Raw genomic sequence first — 24,238 nt, forward strand, 5'->3', positions numbered from 1 at the left:
TAATAAACCTTCATAATCCCTCTCAAGGATTAATGGAGTAGCTATGGTTTCATTGTGAATGACACTTTCAAGATTTGCAACTTCTTGAGAATCAAACTCAGGAGCTGGCTCTTCCTCTTCTTCAGCCACCCAAAAGTCAATTTTGTCAATTGATTTATAATCAATGGGATCATAACTTTTATTTTTTCTCAATTGACTCCTTGAAAAAAAATAAAATAATCAAATATGATAAACAATAATAAAATTCATATTCAATTATAAATTATAAAAGCATTGCCATTTAAAACTCTAATTTTTACCTATGCTTCAATCGCAGATTATAATTTGTAAAAACTAAATCATTCAATCTTTGATGTTGTAATCTATTTCGTCTTTTGGTATGGATGTGTTCAAACAAACTCTAATTTCTTTCACAGCCAGAAGAAGAAGAAGTTTGGCTAAGAATACGCATTGCAAGAGTTTGCAATTCTGGAACAGAACCTCCATAGAATGACCACCATTCATCTGCAAATAAAAGACACTTAGTTAGATGTTAATCATATAATAACTAGAATTACCATGGACATGTTAAATAATAAATATGAATACTCACAAGGATCTAATTTCTGAGCTGCTCTTTCACATGAAGTTTTGTCAAAAGATTCTTTACGATCACGATACAAGCTCAATTGCTTCATCATTACAATATAATCAATTTCTTCACTTTCATTTGACTCAAACACATCAAGCATTGCATCCATTAACCTTCTCTTGTGAACAAAATTCCCATCATACAAGAATGCAGGATTCAACAAATATGCCGCTGCATAAAGATTTGTCTTAAAGTGCTTATCCCATCGAGCTTGAATAATGCTTGTGTAAGGCTTGTAATAATCTCTCTTATTGTTGAATGTTGCCTTAATTTCTTTTTTTGCCCTTTGCATGCCTTCATAAACAGAAGGCAAAGAAGGCTTCTCATCTGAATCCACAATTCTCAACAACTTTATAAGAGGAGATACAACCTTCACAATTTCTAAGCAATTACCCCAAAAGCCATTATCTAATATGATGGCAGTAACAATTATTCCAGCTTGAGTCTTTGACAATTTGTGATCCACAAAGTGCTTATCAGTCACCAAAGCTTGCAAGTCATGCTTATGCATATATATGCTATGCAACGTAATAAATGTAGTAGCAAATCTTGTTGCACCAGGACGTACAATTTCTTTCCAACCCGATCTTTTCCTTAGCCATGACAAGAAGATCATATGATTATAAACAAAAACAGTTATCTTTGATGCCTTAGTTGCAAGTGCTGACACATTGTCCAAGCTTGCTATATCTTTTAAAGTAAGGTTCAAACAATGAGCAGCACAAGGTGACCAATAAATATTTTTATATTTATCCTTAATCAACTTGCCACATGCTACATAATTTGCAGCATTATCAGTCACCACATGAACAATGTTCTTAGGACCAACCCACTCAATCACTTCACAGAACAACGAGAATAAAGTCCTAGCATCTTTTACCAAATCTGATGCATCAACAGATTTCACAAAAACCATTCCATGTGTAGAATAGACTAAGAAATTAATCAAAGTTCGCTGCCTCACATCTGTCCAACCATCAGCCATGAGTGTACATCCAGTGTTTTTCCATTTAGCCCGATGACTCTCAATAAGTAATTGACATTCTTTTTTCCAATCTGTCAACAAATTGACTCTAAATTCATAAGCATTAGGGGCTTTAAACCCTGGCCCAATAGAAGCAATAGCATCTATGGCTTTTTGAAATGAAGGGCAATCTAATGCATTAAATGGAATGCAATTGATGATAGCCCATTCAGCAATAGCCATTTTTGCATTGTACTGTGCTTCTTTTGTTGCAAACACACTTTTTATGCCAGGCTGGGAACCAGGAGTTGTCCTAGGGGCAAAATAATTCTCAACTGAAATAGTAGAAGCTTGCCTCTTATTGGCACCTCTCTCAGGGACTATCTTAATTGGAGTAGGAGCAATTGGATCATTAGTTTCAAGGTCCCCTATGCCTACTTGTTCTTGTTCTTGTTCTTTTCTATCATCAACCTTCCTTTTTCTCCCACCTTTCAAAGACTCTACCATTCTGTGACGTACATCATGAGGAACTTTTTTACAAGAAGCTACTTGACCACTTACACCAGCAAGATGTTGCTTCATTCTGTTAATCCCACCTCCTCCATAGCTTGATGCACAATAAAGGCAAGTATATATATTTTTCTTGCCTTCTTTTCTTAAGGCAACATGTGCCCAAGCAGGATCAGTTTTTCCACGCATAGATGGGGCCTCATATGTTGAATCATTACCACTAGGAGGGGGATCATTGGAATTTGAGGTAGGATTCTCATTTCTATCACTACTACTAGGATTACTTCCAATATCCATGATCAATGCAATAATTATATTTTAACCTGCAAGCTAAAATAATGACTAAGCTTCAATTTCATTTTTCCACACAAATGCTGATTAGTCATATTCAGTGTTGACTGCATAGTTTTCAAGTTTGGCCACAAAGAAAGAAGGAAAAATAAGAAGCTAGATATGCCCTGTCTATAACATAGTGCAATCCGTAGTTTAAAATTAAGATAGAAAATCACAACATTTTTAAAATGCACACACAGTATGAACCTGAGCAGAGGATAAAACATGTGCCTTGAGATTGCAATCTATATAATAGCAATTCACGTGCAAAGATCTCATTTTCCCAACCAACATATATAACCCCCAAATCATCAACAAGATAAACAGATCACAGAGTAGGAAAAGATCAGAAAGCGCCATCAATAATCCCTATTTAATTTTAAAGGGCTTGGACATGATCGATCTACAAAGTCATGAAGCATAGGCTTGAGCTGTCAGATTCAAAGTCCTCTCCATACTTACTTGAAATATTAAACAGAACCATAAACTGAAATTATATTGTCAAACAAGATCAAACACAAAATCATTACCAGAAGAAAGCCTAGATCCGAAGCCAAGATCAAACATTATATTATCAAAGCCACAGATGATTATGAAACTAAACCAGTACATACATATAGCTTCATTTCCGAAGCAACATAAAAGCACAAATTAACAGTAAAGAAACCTTAAAACCAGAAAAACACAAAACACCAGAAAGTTTCACACATACAAAATGATCTGCCGAACAAGCAAGAAACAAATCACGAGCAACAGAGTCGACCACTTAAGCTGAATCACGAAACAAAAAACAGAGTTGTGCGCGATCAACAGTGACTAACCTGAAGCAAAATGCGAGCTGCGCACACCGAGCTGTCACGAACTGACTGGCTGAGATTTCAGATCGATCAGGCTAAGAGACGGAAGTCGTACACTGAGCTAAAGGAGAGACCGAACAGCAGAGATAGAGAGAGAGAGAGCTGGAGAGGACGGATGGTCGGAGACAGGGAAAGGCGAGAGAGGAGGGTCGGAGAGTCGGACGCTGATTAGGGCGAGAGAGAGGACTGAGGAGAGACGGTAAGACACAGACATAAGTCACGAAAGGGAAAGGCGGAAAGCTGGTGCTGTCTGGCGTCCGTCCGCGTCTGGGCTTCATACCATGGGCTCTGGATTTGGACCGAAAGAAAATTAAAAAAAAAACAAATCCCCCAAAACGACGTCGTTTTGGGGATTTTTGTCTGAAAAATCATGACCCGGTTAACCCAGTCAACCCATCGGGTTATTCGGGTTACACCGGGTTGACCGGGTTATACCGGTTCACCCCCTCACCGGTTTAGGAGTAAACCCAGACGGACAAGGGACCGGATCACAGGTTTTCGGGTTGACCCGGCCGGTCCGGTTCGGTTTTCAATACAATGCTGAAAATATCCCAGGAGAGAGAATGGGATGCAAGCAATGGAGGAACGGCCAGGGGGCTTGACAAGACCTTGCAAATTTATTAATTTAATGACGAGGAAACAATAAACTTCAAGGCCATAATACTCGGAAGGAGATCCGGAATATTCTGTTGGCACTTGGCACCTGCGTGAGATGCCCTTACCTTACGCTTTTACTCTCGTTGTAGGGGCCCACCCCCACTTATTATATATAAATCACATATATCATATCATTTATAATCTATTTAATAAAAATATAATATTTAAATAATATTAAATATAAATTTATCTTTATATTAATAATAGTAAAAAAATATAAAAAATTAAATATATATTTTTTATAAAGTAAAATTAATTTAAAAAATGTCAAGATTTTATTTAAATTAATTGAAACATTTTAATTAAATAAATCACAAATGATATAATACATTGGACCTATTTAAGCATTTCTCATGATATCAATAGGTTAAAATAAAAGAAGAATTTTATTGAAACGTCATAAAAAAATTAATTATCATAAATTTTAATTTAATTATTAATAAATTTTATAATAATTAATTTTTTATGCGATCTGTAATTTTTTCAAGAAAATAATCCAATACGCCTCTCTGTCGAGGGCCCCATTTTCAATCTCCCTTCTTTCACAATAAAGTCATCATCAGTGGCTCCTACTTTTGGTACCTTTCCCCCTTTCTTTTCAAAAATTATTGTAAAATGTTTTTTTTATATGAGATGTAAAAACTAGGGAGGATACACCAAAATGAATGGCTCCAAAGGTTAAAAATCATTTGTGAAATTTGTTTTTTAAAAAATGTGCAAAGTCATGATACACGAACGTGAAAAGCACAGAATCAAAAAAGGCTGCAGATGAGGAGAGTAATTTATCAGGTCATTTATCATTGGTGTAATTTCATTTTAATTATGAATGTATTTTTTAATTAAAAAAAAAAGAAAAGCACAAAATGACACGAAAGCCGAGCTGTAAAGGGTCCATTAACTTCGAAAAAAATAACTTGCAATGGTCATCACCAAGCCAAACGCGGCTGTGAGATCAGGCGGGTTGCCTCTTCGTCCTGTCTCCGGATATAAGAATTTTCTCCTCCCCTCTTTCTTTTTTCTTTCTAGCTTTAACATCTAGGTTTGGATAGTTTAGATTTAATTTTTTATAAAATTATTGTTAAAATGTTAAATAATAAAAGATAAATATTTTATAAAAAATCAAATACAAACTGTCCAGAATATTTAAGACGCACACCCGCCAAACCTATAGAGGAGCTAGCTAGGATGGGAGTTGATTAGTGATTACATTGGAGCGGTGAGGAACCTAAGCTTCTCGCTTTTCTCACGGTGGATGGGAAGTGGGTGAAGTAATAATGTAATGTGAACATCTAATTAAACTAGTAGATCTCCAATAAAAAGGTGGGAATGAGCGGGATTCCGATTAATTCAGACTAAGTTTAATGGGTTAAATTAAATAAGTTTAAAAAATATTAGGACTAGATTTGAAGGTTTAGAATTTTTTTTTTTTAACTTCCATTTGAACAAACTTGAAGAATTTCAAACCAAATTCAAATTTGAAAGGTTTGGCTTAAGTACCCATTTAAAAAAAAAAGAAATGAAATTAACATTTAATTTAGTCTTCACTTTGTGCTCATAAAATATCTCAAAAACTCTCACTTCGCATATTTCATGGTCCACCGATCATGATCAATATGCTTAACTAAACCCTCTTGACTGTGTATCATGGATGTATCAGGACGTAGGGATTTCCAGTGTAATATGAATTTAATTCACTTAACAAAATAAAATGTTTATTTAATTCGTTTAATATAAGGTTCATTTAACATGATATTTTTTTTGAATATTTAACATAATAATTTTAGCAAAATTAGTTTTTTTTCCTGGCCTCAATGTAGCTAGGAATTGAACTAGATTGCATGTTTTTTTTAAAAAAATTCATACTTCCAACAATTACTTGTATATCACAATCAAATACATTGCACTAGGGTTGTTCAATTTATACCAGTCTCGATCAGCCTGATTTCATTCCTGTCTGAAAACAATCGGGATGAAACTCTATAAGATAAGATAGAAAATAGTTAGAAGCTAAGTAATATTTAAATTAAATGTAGATTGAGACTTTATGAGATAAGAGATTATGTAGATGAAGATTTTTCATATATAAAAAAAGTAGTCAAATAAATAATATTGATATCCATTAATTTGCAGCCATTTACGTTTTTTAAAATCATAAAATCATGAAAAAATATGTGTCCTTGCATTTTACTTGTGCTTTGTTATCAGTCTTTATACTTTTTTTGATGTCTTAAATTCCTATATTTTTACTTTTTATTATTTTAAACCCCTTCATAAATAAATTGTTGGAATCTAGGATATCAAAAAAAAGTAAAAATTAAAAAAAAATGTGAGCAAATTATAGAGATTAAAGTTATATTTTTCATAAAAACTTCTATAAACCGTCATACCTCACCTCTTTCCAAGATGACACATAGAGTAGATTAAATTGGTCCAAATACCGATCTATTCAACCATGGTTAGGTTAGATTGTGATTGGACCTTTTTAATTTAAAATAATATTGTTTAAATAATACATATGAATACAAAATAATTTAATCAATATTTGTTCGTGTATTGTCATGCGTGTTCAAATATGTCTCGTGATATTTGTTTATATCAGTTTCACATATTCCAAATCAACATAATTTTATTCATGCCTAATTTAAATTGTCAAAAGATGAACATTAAAAATAAATTTATAAAATAAAAACATGAATAAAAGACAAAGCAATCGTTACCTATAATGATATTACAAATGCAATTTTAATTTTAATCACAAAAGTACTACATGTAAAATGCAATATGCGATGTTTGTATTGGCAAGAGTGCGTGTTGGGAGGTGATGGGCTGCCGGCACGCGGCACTCTTACATGTCAATAAAAGACAAAGCAATCATTACCGTTTATCTTTTAAAAACAATCTTGGCCGTTGACTTAAAGCTTGTTTTTTGTCCTCTCTCTTCTACCAATGCTCTGCATTTCATTGCAGGCTTCAAACTGGCATCTCTACAAATTTCGACACGCACAAAAATAAGTTGAGCCCAGTACAACTTGTATTTTTCTCAAATCTATACAGGCCAACTTGTATGGTCTACAGTAGCCCATAATCCCGCCTCAAACTATAATACAAAATTTTGAGGTCATATTATTAGATTGCAAATAATACTTCATAAAACGCAGGATATCATGTACTTTTTAAAGAAGATCACCTCCCACTTACCCTTGGTTTTGTTGGTAGGATGAAAAGATGTCCTTTTACATCCTGTCATGTTACTCGGCTGAATTCATATCAAATTTGCTTTTTTGTGTTTGGGTGCTAGTGAAATAGGTTATAATTATTTAAATACGAGATTTTAGTTTTAAGTTTGTGTAAATAAAAAAAAAATACTACCATCAAACCTGATAATATCTGAATCTGATCTAATTAAATAATCATATTAAAAATAATTGTTTCCTCGAATATAAATTATTTTTTAAAAAATTTGTGGAAAAAAAGAACTTCAGTTTTTTTGAAGGAAATTTAATAATACAACTATAAATATTCACTTAATTATAGCAAAATCTATATTTATATAATATTAAAATTACTGTATTGAATTGTAATATCTCCGACAAAAAGAGGCTGGCAATCAATTAAAAAATAGCAGTCGTTCCCTCCCCCCCCCCCAAAAAAAGTCCGTACAGGGGTGACCGGTTGGAATTGGAAGGTTGTGAAGCTTTCGTCTCCACCCCACATGCCTAATCGTCTTCTCACCAAGCCTTTGGAGAAGATTCCCATGCTCCCTTCAATTGATTCTCATTTTCCTTTGCCCTATTCTGATTTTCCCTGCCTTTCTTTTCCTGCTTTTCCTCTATAAATTGCTCCTTCGAGTCTCTCTGCAACTTCCCCTTCTTCGTTTTCCTCTTCCTTCCTTAGCTCTTAAATCTTTATCTCTCTCTCCCTCAAGCCCAGGCTTTCTGGCTTGCCGTATTTCTGCTTTCCGTGAAATTTATTTTGGGTTAGGTTAATCACCTGAAACCCGTTATATTTTAAATCTCTTGGGACCATCGTTTTGCAGGCATCTGAGGCTGGTTACAGGCGGTTATTCTGCCGGAGGAAGTTCTTCCCATGTTTCTTTACGCTGATTTTTCGGTTTTTAACGTTTGAGATTCATGTCTCCAGTCGTCAGTGAAATCCTCCGTTCCGGGTTTATGATAAATTCTTCCTTGAGGCGCAGGACCCACTTAGTTCAGTCCTTCTCTGTTGTGTTCCTCTACTGGTTCTATGTGTTTTCATAAATCTCTTAACATCATCGCAGTTCTGTATTATATAATTGTTTAAATATTATCGTCAAAATTAAAATTAGCTCCGTGTCATTGGTGTTTCTGGGTCCTGCTCCTGCTGCGTCTTTTAGATTTCAAAGCTAGTTTGTGGTCTTTTTTTCGATAGTTGGGTAAATTCTGGAAAAACCAGTCTTTGGTGCACAGATCATATCTCATGGACTTGTCCGGTGGAAATTCGTCCATGTCCACCAGATTTCAGAGCTCTGGTTCTGAAGAGGATCTGCAGGCTTTGATGGATCAGAGAAAAAGGAAGAGAATGCAATCGAACCGGGAATCGGCAAAGCGATCCCGGATGCGAAAGCAAAAGCACTTGGATGATCTGATGGGCGAGGTGAGTCAGCTGAGAAAGGAAAATAGCGAAATCCTGACAAGCATAAACATCACCACACAACACTATCTGAAAATTGAGGCCGAAAACTCCGTATTGAGGGCTCGAACGGCGGAGCTTAGCCACAGGCTGCAATCACTCAACGATATTCTGAGCTTCATCAACACGAGCACTGGGTTTTATGAAACCGATTGCTATCCAGCGAGAGCAGACAACTTCATGAATCCCATGGGCATGCCCTTTCTCAATCAGCCTATTATGGCTTCTGCAGACGTTTTTCAGTAGTGAGGCTATTATCTTCTCCAAGGCCTTGTGCCTCGAACCTGGAAATTCTCGAAAAGGAGTCCAATTCTTGTTTTCTTTATGTCGGAGTCAGCGAGTGGAGAAAATTTGAACTTTCAAGGTTCTTTATCTTCTTCGACCTCTCAGACTTTTAATGTAATATGTCTAATTAATTGTTGTAATGGAGTTGAGCAGAAGCTAGTGGTTTGATTCTGGTAATGGTGGGTCGGGATATAAGTAATATTGGCTGAAGTGCAGTATATGCTCGTGTTTGTGTGTGTGTGTGTCTCTGTATGGATTGATGGGCATTTCCATGTAAAAATGGTATTTGTCAATTATATATATATATATATATATATACATACCTTTTTCGAACTCTCCCCTTAGCCCTTGGATTAGGAATGGAGAAACGGTTTTAGAATTAAGATTTTAGTGGGTTTGGTTTTGAAAATAACAAATTTAATTAAAAAATATAGAAGAAGAATCAGGAAAATTTATCCACCCTCTTTTTTTAAAAATGAATCTATTAAAGTTTCAACGTTATTGTTTGATTGAATCATGTCAACTGTTGTTAGGCTCAATGAGTGTAATTCTTTCAAAATATTTTATGCATTTATATAAATTTAAATTTCAGATCTTATATTTAATTTGATTATAACACTTTCACTAAAACTAACATCTGGTAGTACAAATTTTTATTTTTTAGTGTGAGATGTAAAAATGATAATTACTCGCGTATTCCACGTAGTACACGTATAGATAGTTGGTAAATACTTCGTAGACATACATGTCAGACGATACCTTCTTGTCCTAATATAGTTTTAAATCAGATCATCTATTGTCCTCTAAGCCCAATGTCCAATTGTAATTGAGTCGGTATTCTCTTAAATTATAAGATTTCATTAAACAATTTAATTAACCACTGTATTTTTTTTTCACCCAAACATTTTCACATTTCAACAGGAAAACAATTAAATTTATTGACTCTATCATTTATCATTTTCTTAAGAGTTTCTTTCACTTCCCAAGCTCATGTTCTTCGATAAAATGACAAATTTTACTCTCTTTCAAAAGTTATTAAATCTTCCTAGTTAATTGATGACCCCCCATCGTCATTGAAAAGTTTAAAAAAGTATGTCTACCATCTGTCTTTAATATTATTATCTGTGACTAAGACATTCTCCTCTTTATCATTTATACACCTTACTTGTTCTAAATCTCTGATTTTCTATTCTTACTTTTGGCAACCATATTCTATTATACAAAATAAACATAAACTATAGGCATATAGTAATATGAACTAATTCCTATCCCCTTGCGTCTTCTCCCTCTTTGTACTAGAGTTAAAGCCATTAAATTGTTAAATGAAAGGGGTGTGTTTAGTCACTCAGTAAATAAGGTCAAACCCACCTTATGCAGTTATATATTAATTATAATTAATCATATACATATGAAATTAAATTCTTAAAACATGCTTACACACACATCATAACTTATCATTACTTATTTGAAATTATTTTTATCTCACATACACTAGTACATTGCCATAATACATTTAACATGTGACCATGACTCGTTATTCACGTAACTTGCCAAATTACAATCATGTGACACGTTTTACTCACCACAAGTGCACGGGTAATAGCAAATAATATAATGAATATAAAGTATCATTTCCTTGAGGATTTGTTTAAAAATAATAATTAAATAAAAGATTAAGTGAGTGCAATTAAGTTTGAGTCAAATACAATTAGGTGAACATTGTAACATCCCAATTTAAATTTTAATAGTTAATTTGGGTTAATAAAAATTTTGAAAAGTATTATTAAATTATTATTATAAAAAAAAGGTATGCAAAAAAAAAAAAAAAAATAAAATAAAAATAATAATAAAAATAATAATAATAAATAAATAAAATAAAATATTATTAAATTATTATTATTATAATAATAAAAAGAAAGAAAGGAAAAGAAAGGAAGAAGAAGAAGAAAACGAATTTGCTTTATCCGCCGCCTCAACAGTAACAATAATAAAATAATAATAAAAAGAAAAGAAGAAGAAGAGAGAGAAAATAATTAAAAAAATGTGGGACCCACTGAATTTTTATAAAAACTCACCTGTTCCTTCATTTCCTCATTCATTCCTGCGCGCGAGCTGAGGCAGAGAGAAGCGAGTCACCGGTGCGAAATATCTAAATTTTAAGGTAAGAGTTTTTAATAGGATATTTAGGGTGTGATTTTAAGCTTTTCAAGACTAAGTAAGTGTTCTAAAATTTTTCTTAGTCATCCTTCTTCTTTAGTTTCTGAGTTTGTAGTGGTAGAAAATTTAAGATCTGAAAGAGGGATGAATTTATGTTGAATAAATATGGTTTTTGAGGTTGTCAGTAGTATAATAAATGTTATAGAGTATAAATTTGTTAATGATCTTTGAATTTATGGCTTATGGATCAAATTCTAAACTAGATCTGAAAATATATGTTGATTTATTGAGGTTTAGATGATTATTTGGGATGAGAAATGAATTATTATGGTTATAGGATTATGATTCTAAGCTAGAGACTTAATTTTTAATTTTTGGGTATTTTAGGTACGAATTTATAAAATAAAAAGAAAATTTTGATAATAGAAATTAGTTTAAAATTTGATTTTTAGATTATCAATGTTTATTGATAATTAAAAGAGGAGTTAAAAATTATACTTAATAGTATTAACTATAGATTTGTATTAAGATTGAGATTAGGAATTATGTTATATTTTTAATTCTATTATTAGAATTATTTTATTAGTTTCAAAAATTGAAACTAATATTTATAAATAATATGTTATTTGTAGATTGTATTACTGGTGAAGATTGTGGTGAGAGAGAAATTTTAAGGAATAATTTATTGAAAAAGCCACAAGGTAACCATGCTTTTAATTTGTGATTAGTGTTACTTCTTGTTAATTGGGTGATTATTGAGAAAATTATGAATTTTGTAATATTGTATAATTGTGCAATATTATTATGAATTTGTTTAATTATTGTGGGAGGTGTTGGGAGACTTGCTATTGTTGTTGTATTTATGTGCCACGTGGTACGCCCCTATTGGAGCTCAATAGGTGGTTTGTAAGGGCTCGGGCTAATCTACCTTTGGCCGGGTAATTTAGCACCGAGTGAGGGCTACGGCTCGAGGTTAATGGAGGGATATAAGGATGGTTGTTTGTGTGTATTGTAATATTTCTTATATTTGTTGGAATTATATTATTTTTAATTCTCACTTAGTAAGCACACACTTAACTGTTTGTATACACTATCATAAATTGGCTTTGGTTACTGGGACTTTTGAGTCTCATTATGTGGTTAACAATTTTCAGGAGAAGAGCCACGAGTGACACGTGGAGGAGTCCCAGAGGCTTAGTGGTATAGATCCACTGTCTCTTTTGGGTATTTAATTTATGATTTATAATGTGTTATATTGCCAATATTAGGGCTTTTTTGTTTATTGTCAATTATATGAATATATAAATGTAATCATGCCTTTCAAACTATTTCTATTTTTGGTACAATTTGGATGACTGTAATTTTAATATTTGGTTTACTTTGGATTGGTTAAAATGGCATGATTATAAGGCCAAATAACTGGCTTGTGTTGAAAATTGACTAAATTGCTTATTTTACTTGTTGGGAGTATAAGGATGGACAAATGTGATTTAGTTTACTTGTTGGGAGTATAAGGATGGACAAATGTGATTTAGCCTAATGGCATGTGGGAGGTAAAAATTTATCTGAAATGTTATAGTGTGTGAGTTGAAGCCAATTATAAAATATTTTATATCGAAATTATTGATATAAAAATGTGTTGGGTGGCTGTAACCCAACTATGGTTGAGTTAAATTATTTAAAAAAAAAAATTTTGGTGTGTTACAAATTTTGGTATCAGAGCTACATGTTTCAAATTCTTATAAATTATGAAATTGTTATACATTAACCTAGTTTATTGGCAATATACATTATTAAATCATAATGCTTCTCCATTATTTTTCTTGTCTTGAGATTAGTGTTAACTTAATTATGTGACTTCCATCCTTTAGGAGGGGAGAGATGGTGTCCAAAACTAGGAGAGGTGGCGAAATTGTCGGTGATTCTATAGAGCCAATAGGAAATGACATACCTTCACTGCCACAACCGGAGCCCACACAGCAACAAATTGGGCAGGGCGAGCCCATACAGTCACAACTAAGGCAGGATGAGCCAACCATGAGGCAAATGATGGATCTACTATATAATCTTAGTGACCGCATGAAGAGACAAGAAGAAGAGTTGGCCGCTTTAAGACAATATAAGGAGAATGACAACCGAGAGGGAAATGGCCAACAAGAAGGAAGCCATACCAAGGTATTCAATGCGAGCCAATCTGCTGATGAAGGCTTACCTCCTATTCTCACCATGAGACTAGTCCGAAGAATGTGAGTCTCCACTCTGAGCAACAGACATCCACGATCACAAAGATCTGGAGTACTTTTCGTAAGTTTAATCCTCCTACTTTCGATGGAAATCTTAAGCCGGCGGTGGTTGAAGAATGGATAGATCAATTGGAGAGTATTTTTCGTATGGTTGTGTGCACTTCTAATCAAAAGGTGCAGCTGGCAATATTCCTACTACAGAAGAGTGCTAAGAAATGGTGGGAAACATCAGGACCGAAGGATGATTCCTCTCTTACTTGGGAAGATTTTAAAGCCATATTGTTCGAGAATTATTTTCCTACTGCACTGAGAGCAGAAAAGGAGGCTGAGTTTCATGCATTTCGTCAGGGTGATCTAGATGAGGATGAATTTATTGAACAATTCTCAGAATTATCTAAATACTCTACTTACCTCCAGAAACATGAAGACACGGAGTGGATGGCTGAACGATTACTAGAGAAGGCGAGGCCTGATCTAAGGGAACAGTTAGCCCCTTTTGAGATCAAGACATTCAGTGAGATGTGCAATAAGCTTCGAATAGTTTCTCGGAGGAAGAGAGAGGCTAGATTAGAAGCTGATAGAGAGAGGAGGAAAGAACCTCATGGGAAGCCCCCTATCCACACCAGACCCATTGGTGGAGTAGAGAAGAGGAGCAGTCAAATCTTTGGAGGCTTTAGAAATCAGAAGAAGAAGGGCTACTATCATAAGGGCCAGAGCTACAGAGGGAATCAGAGTGGAAGTCAAGGGTCCTATAGGAGCCCAGCTACCTTTAATCCTACTTCCGGTGCTGCTAGTAATCAAGCATGCAGTAAGTGTGGGAAGTTTCATTCTGGTGATTGTTGGGTTTGTTACATCTGTCAGAAGCCTGGTCATATTGCCCGATTCTGCTATCAAAATCAAATAGGGGTAATGATCAGAGACCTACAGTACCAGCACGAGTGTATGCCCTCTCTGGGCCAGAGGCTGCTAACAACCCTAATGCTATCCGAGGTATAATCCGAATCCTTGATAATGATGTTTGTGCTTTGTTTGATTCGGGTGCTACACACTCTTTTGTGTCTGATGAATGTATGAAAAGATGTAAATTGCCTGTGTGTACCTTACCTTTTGATGTGAAGATTTCTACTCCTGCTGGTTTGACTGTAAGGACTGCTAAGGCATGTCTAAATGTAGAGGTTGAGTATGAGGGTCGAAAGACCACCATAGACCTCATTTGTTTGTCTTTGTCTGGGATTGATGTTATTGTGGGGATGGATTGGTTGTCTGCAAATGGAGCTGTACTTGATTGTCAGAAAAAGAGTGTGTCACTCTCAGCTCTTACTGTAACCCCTGTAGAGTCCCAAAGTCCTATGTTGTTGTCTGCAGCTCAAGTAGAACAGTGTATAAGAAAGGGCTGTCAAGCTTTTATGATTTTCTTCTCAATCAAGGCAGAGATTGAAGAAGGTGTAGATCAGATTCCAGTAGTGAGAGAATTCCCTGACGTCTTTCCTACTGAAGTGATCGGTTTGCCTCCAGAACGAGAGGTTGAGTTCTCGATTGAACTCGTACCTGGTACGGGGCCTATTTCTAAGGCACCCTATAGGATGTCTCCATCGGAGTTAGCTGAGTTGAAGAGACAAATTGAAGAGTTGTTAGAGAAGGGGTTTATCAGACCGAGTGTATCACCATGGGGGTCACCGGTACTGTTTGTGAAAAAGAAAGATGGAAGCCTTAGATTGTGTATTGATTATAGACAATTGAATAAGGTAACCATCAAGAACAAGTACCCCTTACCTCGAATTGATGATTTGTTAGACCAATTAGTCAATTCAGCGGTGTTTTCTAAGATTGATCTAAGATCAGGGTATCATCAATTGAGGGTTAGAGCAGAGGATATCCCTAAAACTGCTTTTAGGACTAGATATGGGCACTATGAGTTCCTAGTGATGCCGTTTGGGTTAACAAATGCCCCAGCTGTCTTCATGGATTATATGAATCGAATCTTCAGGCCTTATCTCGATGAATTTGTTGTAGTCTTTATTGATGACATACTTATTTATTCTCGAGATGAGGTGGACCATGCTAGACATCTTAAAATTGTTTTGGAGATATTAAGAGAGCACAAGCTCTATGCCAAGTTGAGCAAATGTGATTTTTGGCTTAAAGAAGTTAAATTCTTAGGCCATGTTGTTTCAGAAGAAGGGGTAGCGGTGGACCCTAGTAAGATAGATGCAGTGATGAAATGGGAGCAACCTCGAAGTGTGACAGAGATTAGGAGTTTCTTGGGTCTTGCAGGCTACTATCGTCGTTTCATTAAGGGTTTTTCACAAATTGCAATGCCCTTGACTAAGTTGACCAGGAAAGATGCTCCATTTATTTGGACGAACGAGTGTGAAATTGCATTCCAGGAGCTGAAAAAGAGGTTGACCACCACACCGGTGCTCACCTTACCTGTTCCAACTGCTCCTTATACCTTGTATACTGATGCTTCTAAGAAAGGTTTAGGTTGTGTATTGATGCAGGAGGATCGAGTAGTGGCTTATGCCTCTCGACAGTTGAGACCTCATGAGGAAAATTACCCTACTCATGACTTGGAGCTTGCTGCTGTGGTATTTGCCTTGAAGATTTGGAGGCACTATCTTTATGGTTCTTCTTTTGAAGTCTTCAGTGATCATAAAAGTTTAAAATATTTGTTTGATCAAAAGGAGCTCAACATGAGACAGCGCAGATGGATTGAGTTTTTGAAGGATTATGACTTTGAGTTGAAGTATCATCCAGGGAAAGCTAACGTAGTCGCCGACGCTCTGAGCAGGAAGCTTGTACATACTGCTCACATGATGGTCAGAGAACATGAATTATGGAGTAGTTTTCATGCAGTAAATGTAGAAGTAGTCGAAAATCGTTTGGCTGCTCTACATATTACTGAATTTGAGAATAATTTTTGGGAAGAAATCAGAATTTCGCAGCAGAAGGACGATTATTTGAATAAGATTAGGGTAGAGATTGGGGCTGGAAAGGCTGAACATTTTGATGTGACCGATGATGATGTCGTAAGATATAAAGGTAGAGTGTGTGTGCCTAATGATACTCGATTGAAAAATATCTTACTTGAGGAGGCTCATCAGAGTAAATATACCATTCACCCAGGAGCAACTAAGATGTATCATGACTTAAGACGTGGTTGGTGGTGGCCAAGGATGAAGAGAGATGTAACTGAACATGTAACTCGTTGTTTGACTTGTCAGAAAGTCAAAATTGAGCATCAGAAACCAGCCGGGATGCTACAGTCTCTTGATATTCCAGAGTGGAAATGGGACAGCATTTCTATGGACTTCATTACAGGATTGCCTAGAACATCTTCTGGTCATGACACTATATGGGTAATCGTAGATCGACTCACCAAATCAGCTCATTTTCTGGCTACTAATATCAAGTATTCTCTCGAAAAATTAACTGAAATCTACATAAGAGAAGTGGTGAGATTGCATGGAGTGCCGACAAATATTGTATCTGATCGTGATCCGAGATTCACATCAAACTTTTGGAAGTCATTACAGGAAGCCATGGGTACTCGTCTGAGTTTTAGCACTGCTTACCACCCCCAGACCGATGGGCAAACGGAACGAACCATACAAACTCTTGAAGACATGTTAAGAGCGTGTGCCATTGAGCTTAGAGGTAATTGGGATAGTCACTTGCCATTAGCTGAATTTGCCTACAATAATAGTTTTCATTCTAGCATTCAGATGGCACCTTATGAGGCATTGTATGGAAGAAAATGTAGATCGCCACTGTGTTGGACAGAATTAAGTGAGAGAACTGTTTTGGGGCCAGACATTGTTGATGAGACTACCCAAAAGATTGCTTTAATCAAGCAAAAATTACTCACAGCTCAAAGTAGACAAAAGAGTTATGCGGATAAGAGGAGAAGACCGCTTGAGTTTGAAGTAGGTGACCATGTATTTTTGAAAATCTCTCCAGTAACTGGTGTTGGAAGAGCTATTAAGGCTAAGAAGTTGACACCAAGGTTTATGGGGCCTTTTGAGATCTTAAAACGAGTTGGACCAGTAGCGTACCAAGTAGCATTACCACCCCAAATTGCTGGAATACACAACGTATTCCATGTGTCACAACTGAAAAAGTATCAACCAGATCCTTCCCATATAATTGAACCCGAGGAAATTGAACTCAGGGAGAATTTGACATTCAGAGCTGAACCAGAAAGGATTGTGGATTATAAGGACAAGCAATTAAGAAACAAGACCATTAGATTGGTTAAAGTAATCTGGAAGAGCACAACTCCAGGTGATGCTACGTGGGAGACCGAGGACAGTATGCGACGTGATTATCCTCGTCTTTTTGATTAAGTGAGTAGTTAATAGTTATTAATTTTAAATTTTGAGGACAAAATTTCTAAAAGGAGGGGAGAATTGTAACATCCCAATTTAAATTTTAATAGTTAATTTGGGTTAATAAAAATTTTGAAAAGTATTATTAAATTATTATTATAAAAAAAAAAGGTATGCAAAAAAATAAAAAAAAATAAAATAAAAATAAATAAAAATAATAATAATAATAAATAAAAAAAATAAAATATTAAATTATTATTATTATAATAATAAAAAGAAAGAAAGGAAAAGAAAGGAAGAAGAAGAAGAAAACGAATTTGCTTCGTCCGCCGCCTCAACAGTAACAATAATAAAATAATAATAAAAAGAAAAGAAGAAGAAGAGAGAGAAAAAATTAAAAAAAATGTGGGACCCACTGAATTTTTATAAAAACTCACCTGTTCCTTCATTTCCTCATTCATTCCTGCGCGCGAGCTGAGGCGGAGAGAACGCGAGTCACCGGTGCGAAATATCTAAATTTTTAAGGTAAGAGTTTTTAATAGGATATTTAGGGTGTGATTTTAAGCTTTTCAAGACTAAGTAAGTGTTCTAAAAATTTTTCTTAGTCATCCTTCTTCTTTAGTTTCTGAGTTTGTAGTGGTAGAAAATTTAAGATCTGGAAGAGGGATGAATTTATGTTGAATAAATATGGTTTTTGAGGTTGTCAGTAGTATAATAAATGTTCTAGAGTATAAATTTGTTAATGATCTTTGAATTTATGGCTTATGGATCAAATTCTAAACTAGATCTGAAAATATATGTTGATTTATTGAGGTTTAGATGATTATTTGGGATGAGAAATGAATTATTATGGTTATAGGATTATGATTCTAAGCTAGAGACTTAATTTTTAATTTTTGGGTATTTTAGGTACGAATTTATAAAATAAAAAGAAAATTTTGATAATAGAAATTAGTTTAAAATTTGATTTTTAGATTATTAATGTTTATTGATAATTAAAAGAGGAGTTAAAAATTATACTTAATAGTATTAACTATAGATTTGTATTAAGATTGAGATTAGGAATTATGTTATATTTTTAATTCTATTATTAGAATTATTTTATTAGTTTCAAAAATTGAAACTAATATTTATAAATAATATGTTATTTGTAGATTGTATTACTGGTGAAGATTGTGGTGAGAGAGAAATTTTAAGGAATAATTTATTGAAAAAGCCACAAGGTAACCATGCTTTTAATTTGTGATTAGTGTTACTTCTTGTTAATTGGGTGATTATTGAGAAAATTATGAATTTTGTAATATTGTATAATTGTGCAATATTATTATGAATTTGTTTATTATTGTGGGAGGTGTTGGGAGACTTGCTATTGTTGTTGTATTTATGTGCCACGTGGTACGCCCCTATTGGAGCTCAATAGGTGGTTTGTAAGGGCTCGGGCTAATCTACCTTTGGCCGGGTAATTTAGCACCGAGTGAGGGCTACGGCTCGAGGTTAATGGAGGGATATAAGGATGGTTGTTTGTGTGTATTGTAATATTTCTTATATTTGTTGGAATTATATTATTTTTAATTCTCACTTAGTAAGCACACACTTAACTGTTTGTATACACTATCATAAATTGGCTTTGGTTACTGGGACTTTTGAGTCTCATTATGTGGTTAACAATTTTCAGGAGAAGAGCCACGAGTGACACGTGGAGGAGTCCCAGAGGCTTAGTGGTATAGATCCACTGTCTCTTTTGGGTATTTAATTTATGATTTATAATGTGTTATATTGCCAATATTAGGGCTTTTTTTGTTTATTGTCAATTATATGAATATATAAATGTAATCATGCCTTTCAAACTATTTCTATTTTTGGTACAATTTGGATGACTGTAATTTTAATATTTGGTTTACTTTGGATTGGTTAAAATGGCATGATTATAAGGCCAAATAACTGGCTTGTGTTGAAAATTGACTAAATTGCTTATTTTACTTGTTGGGAGTATAAGGATGGACAAATGTGATTTAGTTTACTTGTTGGGAGTATAAGGATGGACAAATGTGATTTAGCCTAATGGCATGTGGGAGGTAAAAATTTATCTGAAATGTTATAGTGTGTGAGTTGAAGCCAATTATAAAATATTTTATATCGAAATTATTGATATAAAAATGTGTTGGGTGGCTGTAACCCAACTATGGTTGAGTTAAATTATTTAAAAAAAAAAATTTTGGTGTGTTACAAACATGATTTACAAACTAAATTAGCACTAGAATAAAGAAAACAAATTGATTCACATACTTCAAGCTCAAATTTAGACCTAAAATTATTTATCCTCCTTAGATCTCATAATACCAAAATCACCTCTTCTCCTAAATACTTTTAATAAAAATAAGTGCTAACCTAAAGTTCTAAAAATACTTAGACAAGCTTTTTCAAGTCATAAACAAATGTTTAGTTAAATTAATTACCCAATCTCTTATTACAATTAATAAAATTTAATTTTTTAGCTCCAACCTTAATGTGGCTATGCAAGGCGAGCAAATATATCTTTATCTTACTAGCAAAACCGTCAATTCATATGCAAATATAAAGTTCTTGCATTATTTTACCTAAATTCTACACTCAACTTAGCACTCTCAGGCATCAATCAAGTGAATCCAACATTTAAATGATGGCCAATCACTTAAAAATATTAAGAAAGAGTAAAATAACACACATAAACACACACATGCACATCATTAATCACAAAAAGAGAGGAGGAACATAATGTTAATACATACAAGGATTTCAAATAACTCTTGAACAAAGTGTTTAGCTACTCATAATATCCAAAAGATATAAATACACAAAATATTTGAACCCATATCAGAATATAAGAGAGGAAAGGGAAGAGGAACAGAAAAACTAAAGAAAAAAAAACTCCAAATGTCTTCAAAATTCTATTATCTTAAACCTAACTCTTTCAATGCCCAAACCTTAATACACAAGCTTCATTCTCTTGAACCCAACTCTATTCTCATTAAATTCATTTGAGTTAATAAATTCAAAATCATAACCTATATAGATTAAAAATCATTTTTCACTATCAAACCCTAACCATAAACTCATAAATGTGGAAAAGATGGAGAGATTAATGAGTGTGATACTTAACTTAGGTGTTTGTAGCTTCCAAAATGCTCCTAATGTCGTTCAAGAATGAACCTTAATAGTGCTCAACTCATCTTCTTCATTTCCTCCCTTTCTCTTCATTTTGTTCTGTCACAAATCGTAACTTATTTTTGCAGAAAAATGGCCGTGCACCACAACAGATGCTGAATGCACCATGGTGCATGGCATAGAGAAATCCCCTTCTCACATATGTAGTGTCTATGCACTGTGGCAGATGCACTCCATACTACGACGTGTGACACAGCAATACTAACCCTTTATTTCTTCTCCTTTAAATATTTAGGTGGCTTAACTCTACACCAAACTCAAAATTAAGGTTAAAACACAACCTAAAATTAGTCATTAGACCTTCCTGGCCACATACCACTATAATTTACTTAATTATTATAACTAAGCTTAGTTTATTATGGGATTAAAATTTACGACGTTACAATTTTAATATTCCAAAGGTGATCCTTCTCTATTTTTCTTCAAATCTAACAAGGTAGTTATGTTTGTTCTAGTCTTTGTAGATGATATCATTGTTACTGGAAACTATCTAACAGCTTTAAATCTATTTATCAGACAGCATAATACTTACTTTGCTCTTAAAGATCTAGGCCAACTTCATCATTTTTTAGGTATTGAAGCCTATCAAGATGATACAGGACTATATCTTAAGTAAGAAAGATATATCCTAAGCATTCTAAAAAAGTGTGGGATGTCAAATGCTTTACTTCTTCAGTTCTTACACCAATGGTTATGAACAAGAACTATTTAAAGGAAGAAGGCATTCCTCTCAAAAATCTAAATCTCTACAGACAAGTACTCAGCTCTTTACAATATCTAGTTCATATTAGACAAGGCATAATATTTTCTATCAATGAATTAAGTCAGTTTCTATGCTTTCCTTGAGATACTCATTGGCAAGCCTTGAAATGAGTCCTCAAATATCTCAAAGGAACCATAGATCTCACCTATGTATTAAACCAAGTAATCATCCTACCTTACAGGGCTTCTCTGATGCCGATTAGGCCGTCTGCCCAAACAATCGTAGATCTATAGGCAACTACTTCATTTTCCTTGGTGATTCTCTAATCTCATAGTCCACTAAGAAGTAACTGGGTAATCAACTGAGTCTGAGTATCATGCCCTTGCAAATCTAGCCTAAGAGCTTTCATGGATTCAGTCATTCACTTGAGAACTTGGACTTCACCTTTATGAACCTCCTATTGCATGGTGCAACAACCTAAGTATCATTGCCCTTACCTCAAATCTAGTGTTCCATGCTCGGTCAAAACATATTGAACTTGATGTTCACTATGTCCATGATCGCGTCTTTAATCATTAGTTGTCATTTTCATATGCACCATCCACTGAGCAACTTGCAGATCTATTTACCAAAGCTTTGTCTTATTCAAATCATTAGACTTTTCGAACCAAACTTGAGATCCTGAAGCCACCTATCCCTTATTTGTGAGGGCATGCTAAACCAGATCATCTATTGTCCTCTAAACCCAATAAAGTCTATAAGTCACAAAAGGCCTAATCTCCTACTTAGGTGTTGCATTTTGTATTCTTTATTATACATAGCTATTTATTATTTATTTGTCATCTGACGTGATTATTTTGTACTTGAGGTTTCATACCCACTCTATAAATAGCAATATACAATTTAAAGGCTTGTGTACCACTTTTCCACACCAATACAATTCTTATTTCTCTTCTTATAGAATGATATAAACATGCACAATAAAACAGAAAAGTAGGAAAAGAGGTCGCATTGCAATGTTTGGCAAGTTGAGTCCTTTTTCTTTTCTCTTCTTTTCTTTTTTTAAGGCTAAATGAAGACTAAGCATGAGTACTTGCAATGGAAACAATACAGACAAAGGGCCTCTGTAAAAAAAAAAAGGGTACTATTTGAAGAGTTGAGAAATATGAAGAATTTCTTGGCTTATGTGGACTTCGTCCTTATGGGTCCAACTTTTATAGGCTTAGATCTTTAAGTTTAGTTTCCTGAAAATATCCTATTTTTCAAAACTTGAGTTTTATTTAAAGGATTTAGAGCCAAGTTTATAAGCCCATTTAAGAAAAAAGTAAAATTAAAATAAATTAAAGATGATGTAAAAAAATCACATGATTTGAATAAAAATATGAAATAAGCCATGAGCTAAACTACTAATTTAGAGCACATTTCTTTAAAGATGGTAAAAAAATTACATGTTTTCAAAAATAAATTATGAGGTCAAGAAATTGGGTGATTCATTCTTTGACTATAGAGTCTTTGCATAAAAAAATGCATAGAATTTTTAGGAAAACCTAACCAATTTCTTGCTCTTATTCACCTAGTTTTTTTTTTAGTCAAAGCTTTTATTCACTTGGTTATTGGCTAAGAGCTACTGTGCATTCCGATGTTTGAAATTTTCTGTCTAACTTCATCTTCCCTTCACCCCACCATTTTTGACATTTCTAGCTAACTCTCATGCCTCCCTATTTTCATTTTCTCAAACACATCTTTACTTCTAGTCCTAGTCTCACTCTTACATCCTTACTCAAATATCCTGATACACAGCAGACCACAGATTAGAAATTAGAAACAATATGACTACATTAGAGGCACTTGCTTGAAGTTGAGAGCGAGAGTAGAGGCAATATCAAGAAGACGAATCGTGAGACTAAAAGATTAGGTGAGTAATCGTCCACAGAGGGCCAAAGATAGAGACAACATGTGAGATCGATAGAGAGCTAAGATTGACTTTTCAATATTGAAAGGGCGACACATAAGAGAGGAGTAGTGGCGAGTAAGGCTGCACAAGTCTCTTTCATAGAAAGGACTAAGTTAAACAACTCGTAGTCCGATTTGGTCAAGTTGTAAATGAAGGAAACACTGTGTTCAAACTTCAATCTATTCAAATAAATTACAAATAATTAAAAAATATTAAAATAATTTTATAGGATCGAACTAAACTAAGTGGTATGAGAGTTTGGTTTCTTTTTTTCAGTCCAACCCAAGAAGTTGGTCTAGTCTCTATGGTCCTTTAGACTAATTTTTTACCAGACAAGACAGGATAGGGTTTGTTTGGTTAGACAAGGTTGGATAGGATAACCAAACTTTTGCACAACCCTAATGGCCAAGAAAGAGTGAGTGAGATTAGGGTTCTCTACTTTAGAGGTTCTAAGCAATATGTTTTTGTCTTAGAAAAGCAGAGAGAGAGAGAGAGAGAATAAGTTTTGGCAGGCCGCTCGAGTCTTATCTTGTTTTCTCTCATGGTCTATTAAGGCCTAGTTTTAAAGCGTGTTTTTTTTAAAAAATGCCAAATTTTCAAGCTTGAATACTTATAAAAAATGAGTTCGAACAAGCAGCTCTTTAAGCCCGACTCCTATTTTCAACCCTAACTATTTGCTTCTTATCAAATCAAGGCTTCTATTTAACTTGTTTAATTAGATATGTATACATCTAAAAAGACATT

General features: G+C 34.2%; 2 protein-coding genes across 2 annotated transcripts; one reads left to right on the top strand and one right to left on the bottom strand.

Annotated features, from left to right (window-relative positions):
- Positions 1-400: 400 nt before the first annotated feature.
- On the bottom strand, positions 401-2,402 carry LOC129297479 (uncharacterized). Its single transcript, XM_054935813.1, has 2 exons — positions 593-2,402; positions 401-504 (listed from the first exon to the last, which is right to left on the bottom strand). The coding sequence occupies exons 1-2, from the start codon at positions 2,400-2,402 to the stop codon at positions 401-403; spliced, it is 1,914 nt and encodes a 637-aa protein (XP_054791788.1).
- Positions 2,403-7,730: 5,328 nt separating this feature from the next.
- On the top strand, positions 7,731-9,123 carry LOC129297481 (bZIP transcription factor 44-like). The gene has a single exon (XM_054935814.1). It carries the CDS (start codon positions 8,408-8,410, stop codon positions 8,864-8,866), a length of 459 nt encoding a protein of 152 aa, XP_054791789.1. The 5' UTR covers positions 7,731-8,407; the 3' UTR covers positions 8,867-9,123.
- The last annotated feature ends 15,115 nt before the right edge of the window (positions 9,124-24,238 follow it).

This window comes from Prosopis cineraria, unplaced genomic scaffold, assembly GCF_029017545.1.
Source record: "Prosopis cineraria cultivar Desert tree isolate PC_DT_omini unplaced genomic scaffold, ASM2901754v1 PC536, whole genome shotgun sequence".
Classification (NCBI taxonomy): Eukaryota; Viridiplantae; Streptophyta; class Magnoliopsida; order Fabales; family Fabaceae; genus Prosopis; species Prosopis cineraria.